General features: G+C 40.6%; 1 protein-coding gene across 6 annotated transcripts in view; it reads left to right on the forward strand.

Moving 5' to 3' along the window:
• Positions 1 to 19,628, forward strand: part of CLCN3 (chloride voltage-gated channel 3) — a 92,251-nt gene that overhangs the window by 26,591 nt on the left and 46,032 nt on the right. Inside the window, exon 1 of one of the 6 annotated variants that reach the window (XM_043890899.1) lies at positions 10,281 to 10,467. The exons of 4 other annotated variants lie outside the window; for them this stretch is intronic. In XM_043890899.1, the coding sequence (XP_043746834.1) occupies positions 10,389 to 10,467 (79 nt within the window). In that variant the 5' untranslated portion in view covers positions 10,281 to 10,388. Of the gene's footprint in view, positions 1 to 10,280; positions 10,468 to 19,628 lie in introns of those variants that run through there. One more of the 6 variants, XM_043890901.1, reaches the window with a different exon arrangement.

Consider the following 19,628-nt stretch of genomic DNA (forward strand, 5'->3'; position numbering starts at 1 on the left):
ACAGGTCAAAGGAACACTGGAAGGAACCCGAGAGAGCACCTTGTGGCCAAACCTGAACCATGGAGCACAAAAATAAGGTAGGACTGCATTATAACCAACGCGTAAGATCAGTGTACACGAGTTCATTTATGCGATGTGAACGATAGGAGCCGAAATAAGTGACCGAACATTTCATAAGTGGGGGAGAAAAGACAAGTCTCCCGGATAATTTCTGTAGCTGTCCCACCCTTGAGGAGGAGGAGCTGCCTTCCTCCCTCCTTCTCCCTGGAGGGAGAAGCTGGATGTGATGATGAGCTGGATGTGGTGACTGACCTCCCAAGACTAGAACCTGGGACGCTAGGAACTCCACAGTGGAAAGAGCTGGCCAACCCCGTCATACCAGATACTGGAGGTGCCGCATCCAGTGAGGCCGTGTGGACATCGCATACCCCCAGCATGTGACGAGAAGGCCATGTGCCTTGGTGATGCTCTTTCCAAAGACTCATAACCCCAGTCTAAGCACAGGAGGAACTGCAGACAAGGCCAGACTGATGGGGACAAGCTCATGACAAAGAAGGAGAGACTGAGAAACTGTCAGGACCAGACGAGTTGAGAGATGTGCTGCCTAAATGCAGTGTGGTGTCCTGGGTGGGACCCTGGGGTACAGAGAGGACAGTGGCAGAGGCTGCTGAAGCCAGAGAATGTCTGGCCTTTCCTGAGTGGAAGGGTACCGATGTCAGTTTCTTAGCTGAGAAACACATGCCCTGGGCACACAGGACATTGTGAAAGTGAAGTGAAAGAAAGTCACTCAGTCGTGTCCAACTCTTTGCGACCCCATGGCCTATACAGTCCATGGAATTCTCCAGGCCAGAATACTGGAGTGGGTAGCCTTTCCCTTCTCCAGGAGATCTTCCCAACCCAGGGATTGAGTCCGGGTCTCCCGCATTCCAGGTGGGTTCTTTACCAGCTGAGCCACAAGGGAAGCCCAAGAATACTGCAGAGGGTAGCCTATCCCTTCTCCAGCAGATCTTCCCTACTTAGGAATCAAACCAGGGTCTCCTGCATTGCAGGAAGATTCTTTACCAACTGAGCTATGAGGGAAGCCCACACAGGATATTAACTGGGAATTAATAATTGGGATAGTAGTCTAGGAAGCTGAGTGAGAGATACTCAGGACCTCTTTGTACAGTTTTTGCCACTGTCTTACACAGCTAGAATTAGTCCGAAGTAACGTCTATTTAAAAAAATGAGTCCAAAAGCATTAACTTATAAATAATAAAAGCAAAATGTGCTTATTGTAGACAGTGTGATAGAAATTAAACGTGCTAAATTAAGATCCCTCATAATCCTGCTACTCATAGGTAACTGACTGTTTCGGTGTATTTTTTTCTAGAGTGACTTCTATGTATTTTCCATCCAGCAAGTAATTGTTAGGCTCCTTTGGGGGCCAGGCGCCACGCCAGGTGCTGGAGATGGAGCAGTGAACAAGAATGATGCGAGTCTCTCTCACGGAGCCTGGGCTCTGCTGAGAGGGAGAGCCCCACTGAGATCAGTGATAACCCCGCAGGAAACAGTGACAGTGGTGTCCTGGGGACTGCTGTAAGGCAGCAGTGTGGGCATGAGGGGATCTCAGGTGCATCACTGGAGGTGAGAACTGAAAAACGAGGAGTTGAGGAGGTGACGGGGGCAAGGAGTGGGGTGCTGGGAGCTGGGGTACCAGTGTGGGTACAGTCGGGAGATCCTTGGGGAGGAAGGAGTTAGGGGCTAGAGAGGGAAGGGACTGTGGCTGGAGGGGTGTTAAGCGAGGCTGAAACTCTGCATTTTAAGGTTTTGGCTCTTTCCCCTGAAGAGTGACGGGGGAGTAGTGTGATGAGAGTGACTTTAGCTGCCGTGAGTGCAGATGGATTAGAAGGCAGTGAGAGCAGGGGGGTGAGCGTCGTAGGTCAGAAGGGAGATGATGGCTTCTCAGGTGGGCAGAGTGACCTGCAGAGCAGTGGAGTTAATAGGGACTCCCAGGTGAATCAAGCCAGATGTACGGACTGGATGGGGGCTGGGGGTGAAAGGGAGAGTTCTGTGTTATTAGCATGTGAAGCTGGTAGTGCCATGCACAAGGTGGAACCTGGGACCTTTTCAGTTAATATTAAAAACATTGCCATATGTTACAAAAGCATACCTTAACTTTAATGGTTGCATGATGTTTGAATACATGAATGTGTTCTGAATTCCTGGAAAAAATTATTGGGAGAAAGGCATTTATTAACATTTGTTAATGTGTAGTGAATACATTTTGAAAATGGATGGTAGAATTGTTGCTAAAAAGTCGCTAAGATGGTTGGAGTTTGTCAGTTTCTGTGAATAAGAATAATGAAGTTTGTTTGGTATCAGCTGCAGGTAGAACATGTTAATAACATAATCCAACAGCAATTTTTCAGTAAACTCAGTGTCCTCGCCTGGCACTTTGTAAGCAGAAACAAATTACTGACAGTGTAAGATTATGGTACAGCTCAGAAACACAAGAAATGTATTCTGAATTAGAATAACTTGACTATGCTACAGCTTTTCAGAGGTAATGTATGTGCATGAGGTCTTCAGCAGGTGACCAGTTGATTTTAGTTTCATCCGGCATCTCCCAATAACATTGGTGGCATTGTTCTAATGAGTGAGGCATTTGCCTTTAAAGTTGAATTTGGCAACATAAACTCAACCCTTTAAAAAAACATGAAGTGGCTATATCATGAATCCTCAGTAAAAGGTTTTTTAGAAATACTTAGTTAATAAAACAAGGCCACTATCATTTAATGGCTATCTGTCAGGAGAAGGTCAAAACTCTTTCAAACACTCTGCTCAGAATTATTTTTAGAAATGAGCAAATAATTCTAGGGTTGATCTGATACTTATTCTAAGCACTGTCATGTTCTTAATACATTTGACACCTTTCAGATTCTGTTGCCAACTAACTTGTAAATTTTCTCTGCACCTGTATCTCCTACCTAATATACGCAGAGTAGCGGACTTCCTGAATTTATGTGCATGCATATGGGTAAGGTCATGTATTTAGGGAGAGCTAACCCATACTAAGTTTATGAAGTGCTGTGATTCAAGATGTTACTAACAAACTAGGAAAAAGAAGTTGGTCTGGTAAAGGGGTGCCTTAATGAAATTAGTCTATTATACCAATGGCAATCAAATGGTGGTTGGATATTCTCAGAAAGATCATTGGGAAGATGTGAGCTTAGTTTTGATTATCATCTATAGATTCTGATGATATTTACCTCAGACGTCACCTTAATTACTGTTAATTGCTCTACAGAAAGAAGTCCATAGAAAGTTATTGAAATTACTAGGTCAGTAAATAATTGTTTAGTATTATACTCTACCTCCTTACCCTAATGTCATGATGTAATGAATTACTGCTCTGTTCATGGAGACCATTACTTATGAACTCTTCTTGGGAGAATTGAGAAAACAGTTAAATCCTGTTTTGTGCAGTGGTTCCAGTTAAGAATTGAAAAAGGCTTCAGAAGTTATGAAGTAAACCTATAAAATCATCAGTTGAGGTAAATATTACTACCTAAAATCATAGGGAGTCAGTGGACTGGTTTAAACAGTTCTAAAACACTAGCATTTAGAGGAAATTCCTTGGAAGAATCTATGCTTAGAACAAATGAAAGTCAGAGTAGATTATTATGAACCTGTCAGTGTAGATTATTATGAACATGTTACTTGTAACTTGTTTGAGACTGTAAATAAGATTCGACTAGAGGGTGTTAGGATAGGGAAGAAAAAATAATAATAAATCCACACTAAATGCTAATAGAATCAGAGATGGCCGGATAAATTTCTAAATCAAAGATTTTCGAATTGTGACGTATAACACACATCATAAAGATGCATAAAGCATACTTGTACAGAGTGAGTTACTACACGGCAAGCACTTTTGCAACCTGCTCAGATTAAGAAAATAAGCATGACTGCACTCCAGCAGCTTCCTGGCCACACCCCTTTCCCTTTCTCTGGAGATAAATACTGTTATCTCTTTGTCCGGTCACTTTGTTGCTTTCGTTTATGGTTTGATCATCTAGGTATGCATCATTGGGATTATCATGTAGCATGCCCTGCTTTTGAAGATTAAATAAATTGAATCATACAATACATATTCCTTTGTTTCTTGCTTTTACAAAGCATGATTTTCAAGAATCTTCTTTGTTGCAGGGAGTAGCTGTTGTGACGTTGCTCTAGACTATGTCACTCTTTTTTGTCAATATGCCACAGTATAGATATTCATTCTGCTACTGATGGATCTTAACCATTCTTAACCATTTCTGGTGGGTACAGACACTGCTGTTTTAACTATGGTCCGTGTATCCTGGTGGGTATGTGCACAAGTTTCATTGGCCTGGGTGTGAACTTGTCAGGTTGTAGGCTTTATATTTTATAGTGTTGATTCAGTTTACACTCAGGTGACTATGTATGACAGCTCCACCTTCACCAGCTGCTTGGTGTTGTCTGACTTTTGATGTTGTCCATCTGCTGAGTGTGTCATGGATTCTGATTGTGGCTTTAATTTGCATTTCCTTGGCATCTTTTCATGCTGAGGGACTATTTGAAAAAATTTTTTGAAGTACCTATTCAAGTCATTTGCTGATTTTTCTATTGACCTGTGTGTCTTAGAGATATGTAAACGTTAGTCATTTTCTATATACAAGCTTTCCATTACATGATTATAAATATCTTTTATTCTGTGGGTGGTGTTTCATTCTCTGTCCTAGTCTATTTGGCCTGCTATAACAGAAATAGCACAAACTGGGTGGCTCTAACCACGTGCATTAATTTCCCACAGTTCTAGAGGCCAGCACACTCCATGTCTGGTGCAGAGGGGCCGCTTCTGGTTCCTGGTCTGCCATTTTTTCTGTGTCCTTCAGGAAGCTCTGTTATAAGGGCACTAACCCCCTTCATGAGGGCTCCACCCTCATGACCTAATCACCTCCCAGAGGCCCCACCTCCAGATGCCACCACACTGGTAATTATTTCTCTCTGTATACATTTTGGTGGGATACACACATTCAGTTGTAACATTCTCCTAATGGACAGACTCTGTTCATCAGATGTTCTTAATTGTAATATGGTCCTGGATAATAATGTTTTGTGTTATGACTGATGGTTTTTGTGTCTTGATGAAAAATTTCCCTGCCCTCAGTTCATGAAGGTATTTCTCCCTATTATTTTGTGAGAGCTTTGTTAGCCTTCCACATTCAGGTCTATAATCATCTGAGCAATTTTTGTAAATGTGTGTGGGTTAGGGTGTATATAATTTTTTTTTTTTTCGTGGAAATAGCCAGTGGTCCAAATACTACTTATTTAAGAAAACCATTTTTTACCCACTCTTTTATAGAGCCACCTCTGCTATATATCAAGGGTCATATATAAAGGAGGGTCTATTTCTAGACTCCCTATTATGTACTTTTGGTTATTTTCATAGCTTTATGTCAAAAGCACTCTGTTTAAATCACTGTAAGTCTATAAACAGTCTCAGTGCCTAGTAAATAAAGCAACTCTCCCCTGTTCTCTAAGAGTGCCTTATTTATTCCTGGGCCTTTTTATTTCCATGTAAGCTTTAGCAGTTTGCCACAAAAATGTCTTTTTTTTTTTAAATAAAGTATAGTTGATACACAGTGTTGTTAGTTCCTGTTGGGATATTGACTGTCATCTTATAAATCTGTAGATCAGTTTGAATCTTTCAGTTCATGAACATGATGTACTTCTCCATATATTTGTCTTTTTAAATGCCTTTAGTCTTCCTACTGACTTTTGTCTTCATTCTTTATTACACTTGTTTATAGGTAATTTTTAAATGCTATTGCTATTTAATGCAATTTTTATTTTAAAATTTAACATGCTAACTGCTGGTATATTTTGAAATTCAGTTGTTTGTTAAATATTGATTTTTAAAAATTTATCCACTTTAGCTCTTACTAATTCTAATGACTTATTTGTGATGTCTTGACGATATAGTCATATCATTGGTCAGTAGTGGAAAATTGAGCCAACTTAGGCACTGAGGTCTGTTTTAACTACTGTTCAGCTCTAGGTAGTGGTGGTTGTTTTTCTGTATCTATTGCATTGCTGCTGCTGCTCTATTGCATTATGTATGTCTAAAAGATGATTCTTTTAAAGACTACTACATCTAAAAAATAAATAATTCCTTATAATCAGTGATCTTCTCTATTTCACATTTTCCCAATTGTTTCCCAATTGTTACATTGAAACTGGTTGATAAATCCTTTAAATCTTTAAAAAAAAAATTTCTACAGGTTCCTCCCCCGCCCCCCCGCCCCTGTTTTTTTTTTTTTTTTTAATTCATTTGTTGATGAAGAAATTTGGTCATTTGTTTCCCATTTTGGGTTTTCCTTATTGTGTTCCTGAGCTCTCACTTAACATGGACACATGTTTTTTTGTTTCCAGTAAATTGGTAGTTAGATCTAAAGGCAAAAAATACTTTTATTTTTAAAGTACTTCTAATGCAGATTTTTTGGATCCTGTGGGTTAGGAGGGGTTGAAAGATTATATATACCTATGTATGTGTAGTTACAGTGTATGGTTATACACTATCCTGTGTATACCTGCCTCCCTGATTCACACACCTCCAGACTACCACATCAGTTTGAGGGTAGAACCAGGGAGCATTTGGGGAGTAGAGACACCTTCCCCCTTTGAAGTTTTAAGTCCTTTCATGTGCTGCCAATTCTTGGTTTTGGTTCTTCAGAGGTTTCGTCCTGAGTGTCGACTTAAAATGCACAATGTGAGAATTGTGGGTTAAACTTTATTTGGGGCAAAATGATGACTGTAGTCAGGAAGACAGCACCTCAGATAGCTCTGAGAAGCTGCTCCAAAGAGGTGGGAGGTGGGGAGGTCAGTATGTGACTGTGGCGGGAAGGGTGGGGGGCTGGGTGAGGCTCATCAGCCGGCTCCTGGCTAGTCATGAGGAGCGGAGGTCACTATGGTGGATTGCAGTGCTTTTCTAGATAAGAAGAGACGCAAGAAATGGGCTCATAAAATCGGCTTCTGGAAATACCTAACTATCTGAAGACCTGTCCTGCCAGTTTTCCCAGAGCACAGAGTGCTTCGTTCCTGCTCCCACCCTGAACTCCTTTCACAGGATGTTGAACATCAGCTGCAGCGGCTCAGAATTTGATCTCCTAGAGGCAGATGGCAAGTGCCAATTTGTAGGTGACCCAGGCATTCCCCCACCCCACCCCAGTGCCTTGGAATTCTTGAATTTGTCTTCTCTCTCTAACTGTAATTCAGGTTCTTAGTCTGGTAATACCTAATCGGTGTCAAAGTCCTCTTTGGCCACACCTTCCAGGTTACCTTGTCCTTTTTTCTAAAGTATAATTAGAAAGCTCCTGAGCCTAAATAATGCTTTTACTGGAAGAGAATGTGGCAGCCATGGACCCCATAAGCGTAAGAAATTTGTTTATTTCTGAAATTCTTTAAATTTTCAGATTACTTAAAAAGATTTATTTCAAAATTAATGAGTGATGTATTTGTTTTTCAAATTTTCAAAAATGTAGAGCTACATACAGTAAAAACTGAATGTACCATCAGCCTCCCCACTTCCATCTCATTCTATCCTGAGTGATAACAATTAAGTCTAGTGCATCTCATTCTAAACTTGACTGTATACAGATACACTGTATATAATATATACATGCCTACAAACAGAAATACAGTGTTCTTTAAAATATTCATTTTACTCAGGCTACAAAAACGTTTACCTATGCAATGCCGTCAGTGTATTTTATAGGGAAAGTATTCTTCCCCCTTCAGTTAGTGCTGGCTGGCTGTCATTTTTAGTTTTCCTGTGTGACCAAGTTGTAAATCAGGACAAACAGGTTAAGAGAGTGCCTCCAAATACCAGGAAAACTTGTAGATAGCTTTTCATCTTATAAAAAAAGGCAGGGAAGAATATAAGTAATATAAAATGAAATTATTTCTAAATGCCATATAGAATGCATTTTTAAAAGTCTTGTAATAGTAGAATTTGACATACCAAAGTACCAAAAAGGACCAAATTTACTCTTGGTTAATTTAGCAAAGTTGGCTCTTTGTTTAAAAGTTAGATTTCCTTGTTTTAAAAAATCATTTCAGAGGTTGGGGGCTGGGACAAGACAGGATCGTGGAGGGGGAGTGGGACGGTGGGTGGGCTAGGCTCTGACGCCTTTCTCCATGCGGAAAAAAGAAAAAAAAATCATTTCCAAGAATATGTGAAGAAAACAGAAAGAAAAAGCCACCCACGGTCATATCATAAATGCTAATACCAGAACCAGAGAAAATTAGATAGAACATTCCTGTGGCAGTAACTTATCTATATTCCTTTCCCAGAACCCTTTTACTCCTAAATCCCAGGTGGGATTTTATAAGAAGGTATGTCTTTCTGAGCTTCAAACTTTTTGAAATAAAAAAACTTGATTTAATCTAAGTTTTAATAAGTTCCCAAATAACTAATAATAACTAAGATGTACTAGACAAATGGTTTTTCCAGTAGTCATGTACGGATGTGAGAGCTGGACAATAAAAAAGGCTGAGCACCAAAGAATTGATGCTTTCGAACTCTGGTCCTGGAGAAGACTCTTGAGAGTCCCCTGGACAGCAAGGAGATCAAACCAGTCAAGGCTAAAGGAAATCAACCCTGAAAAGTCATTGGAAGGACTGATGCTGAAGCTGAAGCTCCAATACTTTGGCCACCTAATGTGAAGAGCCAGCTCATTGGACGAGACCCTGATGCTGGGAAAGATTGAAGGCAGGAGGAGAAGGGGATGACAGAAGATGAGATGGTTGGATGGAATCACCGATTCGATGGACATGAGTTTGAACAGGCTCTGGGAGATAGTGAAGGACAGGGAAGCCTGGCATGCTGCAGTCCACTGAAAGAGTCAGATATGACTGAGTGAATAAGCAACAACTAGACAAGTTGAATATCTCTCTTCTCTTTACTGCCAATCTGAGTCCTTTCTTTCCTTCTCTTGCCCACAATTCTCATATAAAATCATTGAATTGGAGTAGACTTTAGGGTTGGCACATTCAGTGCTTAGGAAAACACATTTTACAAAACCCCGGAGTCCTGTGGAACAGCTTCTAATGAATTTTTGTTTAGTGGTATTGCCCACCATAGCTATTTCAGAAAAAGAATCTCATAGTCTGGGGAGGAATCACCTGAGAAGAAGCTGTAAAAATTTGAACTCAGCTTAAATGAGCATTAGCTTTTTTTTTTTTTTGGAATGACAGTTTGAAACGAAATGTACTTTGGTATGTTAAGTTCTACTCTTACAAGACTTTTTAAAAAGATGCATTCTATATGGCATTTATACATAATTTAGTTTTATACTACTTACATTCTTCCCTGCCTTTTTATAAGATGAAAAGCTCTCTGCAAGTTTTCCTGGTATTTGGGGGCACTCTCTTAACCTGTTTTGTCCTGATTTACAACTTGGTCATACAGCGAAAAATAAAAATGATCCATTTTGAAACTTTCTGTAGCCTGAGTTCCCTTATTTCTAAATTTCATAAAATGTCTAGCAAAGAGACCATTAGAGTACACGTTGAGACGTATTTCACTAAAGCCCCCTCCCCCCACCTTTTTACAGTACAACGAAAATCTTTGTGAGGTAGGAAAAGTAGAAGTCAGGAGAGAGGAAAATCTCCCAGCTAGTAAGTCTCTTTTTGCATAATTTGACAACTAGCAAAGTTACCTAGGATGTTAAGTTTCTTTCTTAAACCTCGACGTCTTTCTTAACTAGCTGGTTCCTGAAGGAAGGAGGCTGCTGAAGGGGATTAGTAATGGTCCAGTTACTGAATTTTTGAAGCCACAGTAGAAGTCTGCATTGGTACATCTTAGATACTTAAGAATAGACTTAAAAACCAAGTGTCTTGAAGACTTTGGTATCTTCTGTTTCTTTATGTTTATGATTCACGTGATGTGGCTACATATAAATTTGTGTATGTATACGGTAAAATCACGTGGCCTTTTTAGCGTGTCATCCCCACTTACCTAAGTTGGGAATGAAATGGTTCATTCCTTCTGTACACGCATAATTTCTTTGCACAGCTCTGTATTCAGAAATCGAGAAGTAGGTTTCTGTCGCCTTGCTGTAGCTGCCCCCTTGCTGTGGAGGCTGTTTGGTCTGTCACCCCTGGGCTTAGTCACCGTCACACTTTGCGGGGCCTGATTGATGGGGAGGCGAGCCCGTCGCCCTGGCAACCGTGGCGCCTGGGTGACGTCAGCCCGCGAGGCTGCGCGCGCCGACAGGTCGGGCATGGCGACTACCCAACCTGCTGCGGCGGGGTTCCGGGGCGCGCGCGGGCGGTGAGCTCGCGAGCTTTCCCTCGGCTTCTTCCTGCGGACCTCGGCCATGGACGCCGCCTCCGACCCCTACCTGCCCTACGACGGGGGCGGAGACTGCATCCCCCTGCGGGAGCTGCACAAGCGAGGTAACGCGGGTTGTTGGGCTGGTCCCGGCCGCGGTGAGGCCGATGGAGGTCCTGGTCGGCGGTTCCCTCCCTGCGCAGCGCGGCCGCCGTCACTGCGCGCACAGGTCCTGTCGCGGGGCGCGGGCGGCGGTGCTTCTCCTCCTTCATGAAGGTGCCACTAGGTTTCAGCTGCTGTCGCCTACCGTGGAGCTTTGCACCCCGAAGTCAGTTCCTAAGAGAAGCTCTACCTGCTTAAAGAGGAACACATTTTCATGTCAGTATTTTTTATTTAGTGTGCTTTCAGCTGAGTGACTACATTGTCTTCCATAGGTATCTGGTAAAAATTAATGGAATGATACCAACATACGGAATCATTTTCACAGATCAGAAAGAATAATAGTAGTTTGTAAAAACCAGAAAAGCGCCCAGCATTCATGTAAATCTTTCGGCAGGCACTGCCAGACTGATTACATGTTAATTAAACTGCCCTTTTTTCATTTTTCTTAAACTGATCGTTCTAAAAATAGGCAGTTTTAGAAAAAAAAATTGAACCTCAAAAAATCTCTGAGCAAAAAAAACAACACAAACTCTGAGCTAGATGCCTTCCTGAGCCGTTATTAGTTTGAATTTATAAACTTCATATTATAAACTCATTTTTTAAAGTAAGGAAGTCATGATTTTCCTGAGCATATTTAGCCTCTTTTATTTAAAATATGGTTTTTATTCTGATAACACCTTCTTTTGGTGTTATGTTCCATTAGGATTAAAAAAAAGGTAATATATTTAACAAATATTTATTGAATTGTGTCTTCTAGATAATATTTTAGGCTCTGAACAGTTGTAACATCCTGTGGTAGCCTGTTGTTTATAAAAGCGTGCTTGAGAAAATGAAGATCATGTTACATATATTGTCCTTTTTAGTAAAGTATGCATATGTATATGTGTGTATATACATATTTATATATATAAATTATTTTAGAACATTTGGGGAAATACCTAAAAGCATAAAGAAGAAAATTAAATTTTCTCATAGTCTTTGCACCCAGAATTGTTGGGATTGTTTGTTTTTCCAGTTCTAACATGTTCCTCCTGCTCTCCTTTTTCTATGCTCTCATCATCCCTTTTCCGGTACGAATTTCTTTAAACGGGATGTGAATGAATGTGACTGCTCAACTGTCACAGTATTTGCTAATCAGCAATTAAACTGTGTTTTCTTTGAGCTGTTTCAACATCCATCTGTTGATTTGTAGTTTATAATAAACCAGGAGACATGCGGTTGGGAAATTTAAATTCCCCGTGATAGACTTGACAGTCTTTACCACAGCTTAGGTATGGACCTCATCTCTGTATAAGGTATGCAAATAATAAGAGATCAGCCAAAGCAAGTAGGCGTGGTTCCTGATATGGTTATTATTAAAATAGAAGCTTTTTGTTTCTATTATGTTTTCACAAATGGTTCTTTAGAAATCTTGCCTAAAGTCTAAGTCTCTTCCACTCTTGGCATCATAGATGGGTTCCTCATACTTTGAGGAGACCTTACCCAGCTAACCTAAGCCAGTGGTTTTGAAGCAACATTGTGTCATTGTAGTACAAATCAGTTGGTTATTAGGCTTACTTGACTGTTCTGTAGTATCCTAGTATCTATGGATAAGAGGTTTTCCGTAATTTATGACCTTTTCTGACCATGGGTCAAACAAAGGAGCTGGAAGTGGAGAAACAAACCAAGAAAAGAGTCAGCTACCCAAGGAGGACAAAATGGCAATGAGGAAAGAGCTCTTGGGGCTGGGGAAGAGTGAAGAGACAGCAACCAAAGTATAAAATTGTGACGGATATCAACAAAGCAAATGTGACTGTTTACGGAATTACTGAGTGCTGGAATTAGGGATTACCTGTGTGGAGTAAATTAAATTTAATGTTCCTTGTCAAGGCGAGATGGTAAATGATGAAGGTTCCAACTTAAGTGAATAATATAGAGACTAGAAATGTATGTAGATATAAAAATAGAATTAATGTATTTTTGATGGATTAGAAATTAAGATGACATTTTAGAAATAGTTATCTTTTGGGGTATATTTCCTTCCTATACAGATACTATTAAGTTCTTTCATATAATGTCTTTTCCATCTTTATCAAGGGAAAAAAAGAACCTTTAGTTTTTATGGATTTTTGGATTTGGATTGCTAGTTTTATACTCTGACTTCCCTCCTGAAGTTTAGGTAGTTTGGAGGTAGAATTCTTTTTCATTCTAACAGGCCCTTATAGTGGGTTTGACCTTTGGGGTTTTTAGCATTGTTTGAATACTGTTTCTTTCAGAGTTTTTGTTGAGCTCCTGTGTGTGAGGTGCGCTCCGGTGCTGGAGAACCGGTGGTGGTGGTATCAGTGACGCACAGTGACTGTGGGGTGTGCACTGTTGTGGCGCTGGTGGTGAAGAACCCGCCTGCAACACAGGAGACATGAAGATGCAGGTTCAATCCCCGCGTCAGAAAGACACCCTGGGCGAGGACATGGCAACCCAGTCCAGTCCAGGATTCTCACCTGGAGAGTCCCATGGACAGAGGAGCCTGCTGGGCTATAGTCCATGGGGTTGCAGAGTTGGACACGACTGAAGTGACTTAAGTGCTTTCCCTTTACCAGTTCCTTGATGTGTAACAAACCATTTTAATCTTCACCACAGACTGTGGAGTAGGTACTGTTATAATCCTCATTTTCCTGTTGACCAAACCTAGGTCCAGAAATGTGCAGGAAGAGTCAGGATTCGAAGCAGATGATGAGACTCATGAAACACTGAGGTCATAGAAACACTGCTTTGCATTGTGTACGTCCCTGCAGTGACTTGGCATGTGCAGCTTGGTAGGGACGTAGGAAGGCTTCCCGGGTTTAAAAAACACAGAACCCCCAAGGGAGTTAAAACATTTCTCATGAATGATACAGACTGCATGTTCTGTGAATCTGTTCACGCGTGGTGGTGAGGGAGAGGAGTCTCCTTTGACAAGTGCTGTCAAAGTTGGCACGTCCACAGGGGATTTGATGTGCGTTCCTGGTGGGGAGGATAGGCTAGTTAGTGACCCAATGGGACTGCGTGCTGGTTAGTGTTGTTCTGTCATGGGGTCAGCAGTAGGGTCCTATGGGAAGGTGGCGGAATGCCGGGTCCCAGAGGACCTTGAATGCCAGGCGAACCAGTCTTAAACTGTAAGAGGTATGCTTTTCCTTTATAAGTTTGATGGTTTTTTTGAGGGGGGCGGTGCATCTAGTGGCAAGTGGTATCTTAGTTTGCTGACTGAGGATTGAAGACCCGGCTCACAGTAGTCAAAGTGCTGAGTCCTAACCACTGTACCAGGGGGATTCCCAAGTTGGTTGTTTTTTTTAGTTTCTAACTGAAGTTGTTTCTTGACATCTATTAGCTCAGAGACAAATTTAAGTAAAGCTTTTTTCTTTCCTTTTGTAACAGATGGATTTGTCCATTTTTATTCCCTCCTGAAAGTATCAGTAGTTAGCATTCTTTGGTCATTATTTGAATAGTCATGTTCTTGATGATATTCTTATTGCCATAAGGGTGTTCGGTAGGTTCCTTTGTAAATATGATTTTAGAATTCAAATCCTTATTGTATGTCTATTGCCTTTAATCTTCTAGCCAACTAGGAAATTAAATCTCTTCTTACAGATTGGTTCATTGGAGTGTAAATTACAGGAACAAATAGGGACTGTGTGTGTGTGTGTGTGTGTTGTCACTCAATTGCTGACTTTTTGTGACCCCATGGACTGTAGCCCACCAGGCTCCTCTGTCCATGGGATTCTCCAGGCAAGAATACTGGAGTGGGTTGCCATTTCCTACTCCATTTCCTACTGATTCCTACTGCCATTTCCTACTTCGGGAATCTTCCTGACCCAGGGATTGGCCCTGCATCTTTTGTGTCCCCTGCATTGAAAGGCATATTCTCTACCACTGTGCCACCTGGGAAAGTCCAGAGATTCTTTTCCTGATGTCAGAGAGTGTTTCTGTTATAAAATAATAGTATGAAACAAAGCCTGCCTTTAAGTTTATTTTGCCCATAGTATATGAATTTAAAATTGTCAGTAAATGTATTCCATGTTACTCTGTCTGGCTCTGTTCTCTAAAACTGACTGACACTTGGTATGATTAATTTTATTCCATCTCGTGACTTGTTGTAAGTTAAAAATGCTTTGTATTTCCAGATATCAAAACGTGAGCATGTCTCTGGCCCCACACGTTAGGTTTATGGTTTTGGCTGTTTTACCAGCATTGAGGTTACTGTTTTGTGCTGACACGAGGCCACAGGAGACTGGTGGCTTAAGTTGTATTTTAAAGTTTTGTATCTGTTTTTTAATAAACATGTTTAATGTATAGCTTTTTGGTAGTCCTTTGAAACCTTAATCAGATCAAGAACAGAGGTTCACTTTAGTTTGTCAGTTTATTCTTTGCCACTGGAGAGAGCAACTTTCGTGGATTTTATTATTCACATGATATGGGGATATCTTACATGCAGAGAGAATAAATGAACATGGAACTTGTTTCCAGTCATACAGATGTCTTAATCCTCACTTCATCATCCCTACATTCAAGAACGTGGCTTTTTATTTTGAGGTATCAATAGAACTGATAAGGAAACAGTGAATTGAGTAATTTAGCATTGCTACCGACTGGTTGTATATCTTCTATCAGCTTCTTTGGCATTTAGTTTTAATTTCCAGATTTTTGCAGTTCAAATAGATTGCAGCTAAATATGACTGGATGGCAGAGCAAATGTAAAGAGCAAATAAATACTGTGTTTATCATATTTATCCAGCAGATGTTTAATTGACCACCTATTAAGTAGGTGCTTGCCATTACATCTTTAATCTTTCATTTGGAAGTCTGTTAACATTCCAGAACTTTCACTGTCAACCTAGAGCATTCACTTTCCCCTCCCTCACCAAAGTGACTGTTTCTTATCAGTAATGTCACAGAGGGAAGAAAAAAAAATATATTGGGGATTAGACTTCCTGCTCTTATTTAATGGACACATGATACTGGGTTGTAGAAGTATGCAGAATTTTAGATTTCTCTCTGCCTTCTTTCGTAATTTACAATAAAAGTGCATATGTTTTATGTGTGTGTGTGATGGATAGTAATCTGCCTATGAGGTTAAATGGCAAGGGTCAGTGCTCTCCCATCTTTGAGATTGACTCCAGAGATAATAAGTACTAGGCTTAGTAAACAAGCATATACCTGCTTTAGCATGCAGGACTATTATTTGGATAGACTTCCTTGGTGGCTCAGACAGTAAAGAATCTGCCTGCAATGCGGGAGAGCCAGGTTTGATCTCTGGGTCAGGAAGATCCCCTGGAGAAGTGAATGGCAACCCACTCCAGTATTCTTGCCTGGAGAATCCCCAAGGGACAGAGGAGCCTGGCAGCTACAGTCCATGGATTCGCTAAAGAGTCAGACACGACTGAGTGATAATGCATGTTATTTGGGTATTCCTTTTAGACTGCTGAAGGTGTATGATGGTGAAATTTACTAGTTAATAAATTCAGTTTAAGATGTAACAACTACATACCATTTTTAGCCCAGTTCAGCAAATACATATTGAGGACTAGTGGATGGGAATATAAAGGTTTCTATTGGTGGGAAACCAGATAATAATATCTGTATTTCTATTGTTCATTTTTTGTCAAATTACAAGTTTCAACATGTTGGGTTGTGACCAGTATTTAAAAAAAGAAAAAAAAAAAAAGGAAGGAAATAGTTAAAGTATCAGAAGATATGCCAACTAGTAAATATGCTAAACTTTGTTTTTACTTAGGCTACATATCGGTACACTATGTCAGAAATGTTTCTAGCTGTGAGCAAGGAAAACAGTGTGGTAGCCGGGTTATGAGTAGGTCCCTGTAGAGGGTCAGTGGGTGGCTTCCTGCGCCTCAGCTGCGTCTGGAGCGCCCTGAGGATGAGAGCGGGATGTCGTGTTGTCGCCGACTCTGCTGAAGCGCAGGGCTTTGAGCAGCAGGACCAGGGCAGGGCCCGTGACAGCGGTCGCAGCCACCTTGTCGTCTGGAGCCGAAGGCAGAGAGGGCTGGTGACCACGGGAAGGGTCAGTCCCGTTCATTGTCTGAGCTCAGTGCACGCGCATAAGTGTTTTGAGAGAAGGCACCATCAATAGTCTTAATGGCCTCTAGGTGGGAAAAACTATCTTATTTCTGTTGTAGTCTCATTTACATTTTTCCTTTTCCACCTGTGCGTTGGAATTTTATCTGCAAAACTATTACCACATCCAAGGTCACAAGGACTTACTCTTCTCTCTCTCTTTTTTTTAAAAGAGTTTAATAATTGTAGCTCTTACATTTGGGCCTGTGATCCTTTTTGAGTTAAGTTTCATGTATGGTGTGAGGTAGGTAGGGTCCAACTTCATTCTTTTACATGTGGCTAGCCTGTTGTCGCAGCATCATTTGTTGAAGACTGTTCTTTTCCCATTGGTGAAGATATTTATTTAAATAATAATATAACCAGAAAACTACTAGAGCTCATTAATGAACTTGGTAAAGTTGCAGGATGCGAAATTAATATGCAGAAATCTGTTGCATTTCTCTACACTAAAAATGAAAGGTCCGAAAGAGAAATTAAGAAAACAGCCCCATTTACTATTACATTAAAAGTAATAAACCTACATGAAGACACAAAAAACCTGTATTCTAAAAACTGTAAGACTGATGAAGGAAATTCAAGATGACACAAAGAAATGGAAAGGTATACTGTGTTCTTGGATTGGAAGAATCAGTACTGTCAGAATGACATAGATTTTGATGATGGCATCCTAACTGGTGTAAAGTGATCCCCACTGAAGTTTAAATTTGCATTCCTCTAATAATTAGTGATTTTTGTTGTTGTTCATTGGCTAAGTCATGTCCTACTCTTGGCAACCTCATGGCCTGCAGCACACCACACTCCTCTGCTCTCCACTTTCTCCCAGAGTTTGCTCAGATTCATGTCCACTGAGTCGGTGATGCTATCGAACCATCTTATCCTCTGCCACCCCCTTCTCCGTGTGCTTTCAGTCTTTTCCAATTTGTGAGCATCTTTTCATTTGCTTTTCATGTGCATATTACCCAAGGCAATGTACAGATTCAGTGCAATTCCTGTCAAATTACCAGTGGCATTTTTCTCAGACCTAGAACAAAACATTTTACAATTTGTATGGAAAGACCCCACCCCCCCTCCAATAGCTGAAGCAATCTTGAGAAAGAAAAATGAAAAATGAAACTGGCAGAATCAGGCTCCCTGACTTCAGAGCATATTTACAAAGCTACAGTAATCATGACAGAAGAACAGAAATATAGATCAGAAGTGAAACAGGAAAGAAAGCTCAGAGATAAACCCACTCATATGTGGGCGTTTATCTTTGACAGAGGAGGCAAGAATATACAATAGAGAAAAGACAGTCTCTTCAATAAATGGTGCTGGGTAAACTGGACAGCCACATGTAAAATAATGATATTAGAACATTCTCTAACACCAACACAAACTCACAGTGGATTAAAGAGCTATAAACTTCTAGAGGAAAATGTAGACAGACACTCTGATCAGTCACAGCACTGTCTTTTTGAATCCACCTCCTAGAGTGATGGAAATGAATATAAACAAATGGAGGCTAATTAAACTTAAAAACTTTTGCACAATAAAGGAAACTGTAAACAAAACGTAAAGACAGCTTATGGAATGGGAGAAGACATTTGCAAATGACATGACTGACAAAAGGATTAATCTCAAATACACAGCTCATACAGCTCAATATCCAAAAAAACACCCAAACAACCTAATAAAAAATTTGACATTTTTCCAAAGAAGACATACAAATAGCCAAAAAGCACATGAAAATATGCTCAGTATCACTAATTAGTAGAGAAATGCAAATCAAAACTACAGTGAGCTATCAGACCAGACAGAATGGTCATCATCAAAAAATGTACAAACAGTAAATGCTAGAGAAGAGGTAGAGAAAAGGGAACCCTCCTACACTGTTGATGGGAATGTAAATTGGCACAGCCACTCTGGAGACTAGTATGGAAATTCCTTATAAAATTGAAGATAGAGCTACCGTATGATCTTGCAGTCCCATTCTTCGGCATATTTCTGGGAAAAAACCATTATTCGAAAAGATCCATGCACCTCAAGGTTCATAACAACAGTGTTTGCAATAGACAAGATATGGAAGTAACCTCAGTGTCCATAAACAGATGAATGGAGAAAGACGATGTACATACATACAATGGAATATTACTTAGCCATAAAAATGAAATAGTATCATTTTCAGCAACATGGATGGACACAGAGATCATCATAGTGAAGCATGCTGAACAGAGAAAGCCAAATATATGGTATCACTTATATGTAGAATATAAACAATAAAATGGGGCTTCCCCGGTGACTAAGGTAAAGAATGCACCTGCCAAAGCAGGCGACACGGGTTCAATCCCTGTGTCATGAAGATCCCCTGGAGAAAGAAATAGCAACCCACTTCAGTATTGTTGCCTGAAGAATCCCATAGGCAGAGCAGTTTGGTGGGCTGTAGACCCTGGGATCACAAAGGGTCAGTCACGACTGAGCAATTGAGCGCACACACACACACACAAATAAAATCATACAAATGAACTTATATACTAAGCAGAAATAGACCAACAGAGGTAGAAAAAAAAAATTATGATTACCAAAGGGGAAAAGGGTGGAGAACAATAAATTGGGAATTTGGGATTACTATATACACACTACTATATATACATAAAATAGACACCCAACAAGGACCTACTGCATAGCTTGGGGAACTACACTCAGTATTCTGCAGTAGCCTATGAGGAGGACCTACTGCATAGCTCAGGGGACTACACTCAGTATTCTGCAATAGCCTGCGAGGAGGACCTACTGCATAGCTCGGGGAACTGTACTCAGTATTCTGCAATAGCCTGTGAGGGAGAAGAGCTTGAGGAAGAGCAGACACACGTGTAGCGGTGTCGCTTTGCTGTGCGCCTGACCCTGAGCAGCGCTGTGCGTCAGCCGTGTCTCAGCACAGAACAGAACAACGCAGCATAAACTTACAAGTGAGTTTCCGCAGATACTTTAAAGCCTCTTTGTTTAGATTGCATTTATTAATAAATGTGTTTACAGTGGAATGCATGCATTTTATAGAGTGTTG

This window comes from Cervus elaphus, chromosome 29, assembly GCF_910594005.1.
Source record: "Cervus elaphus chromosome 29, mCerEla1.1, whole genome shotgun sequence".
Taxonomy (NCBI): domain Eukaryota; kingdom Metazoa; phylum Chordata; class Mammalia; order Artiodactyla; family Cervidae; genus Cervus; species Cervus elaphus.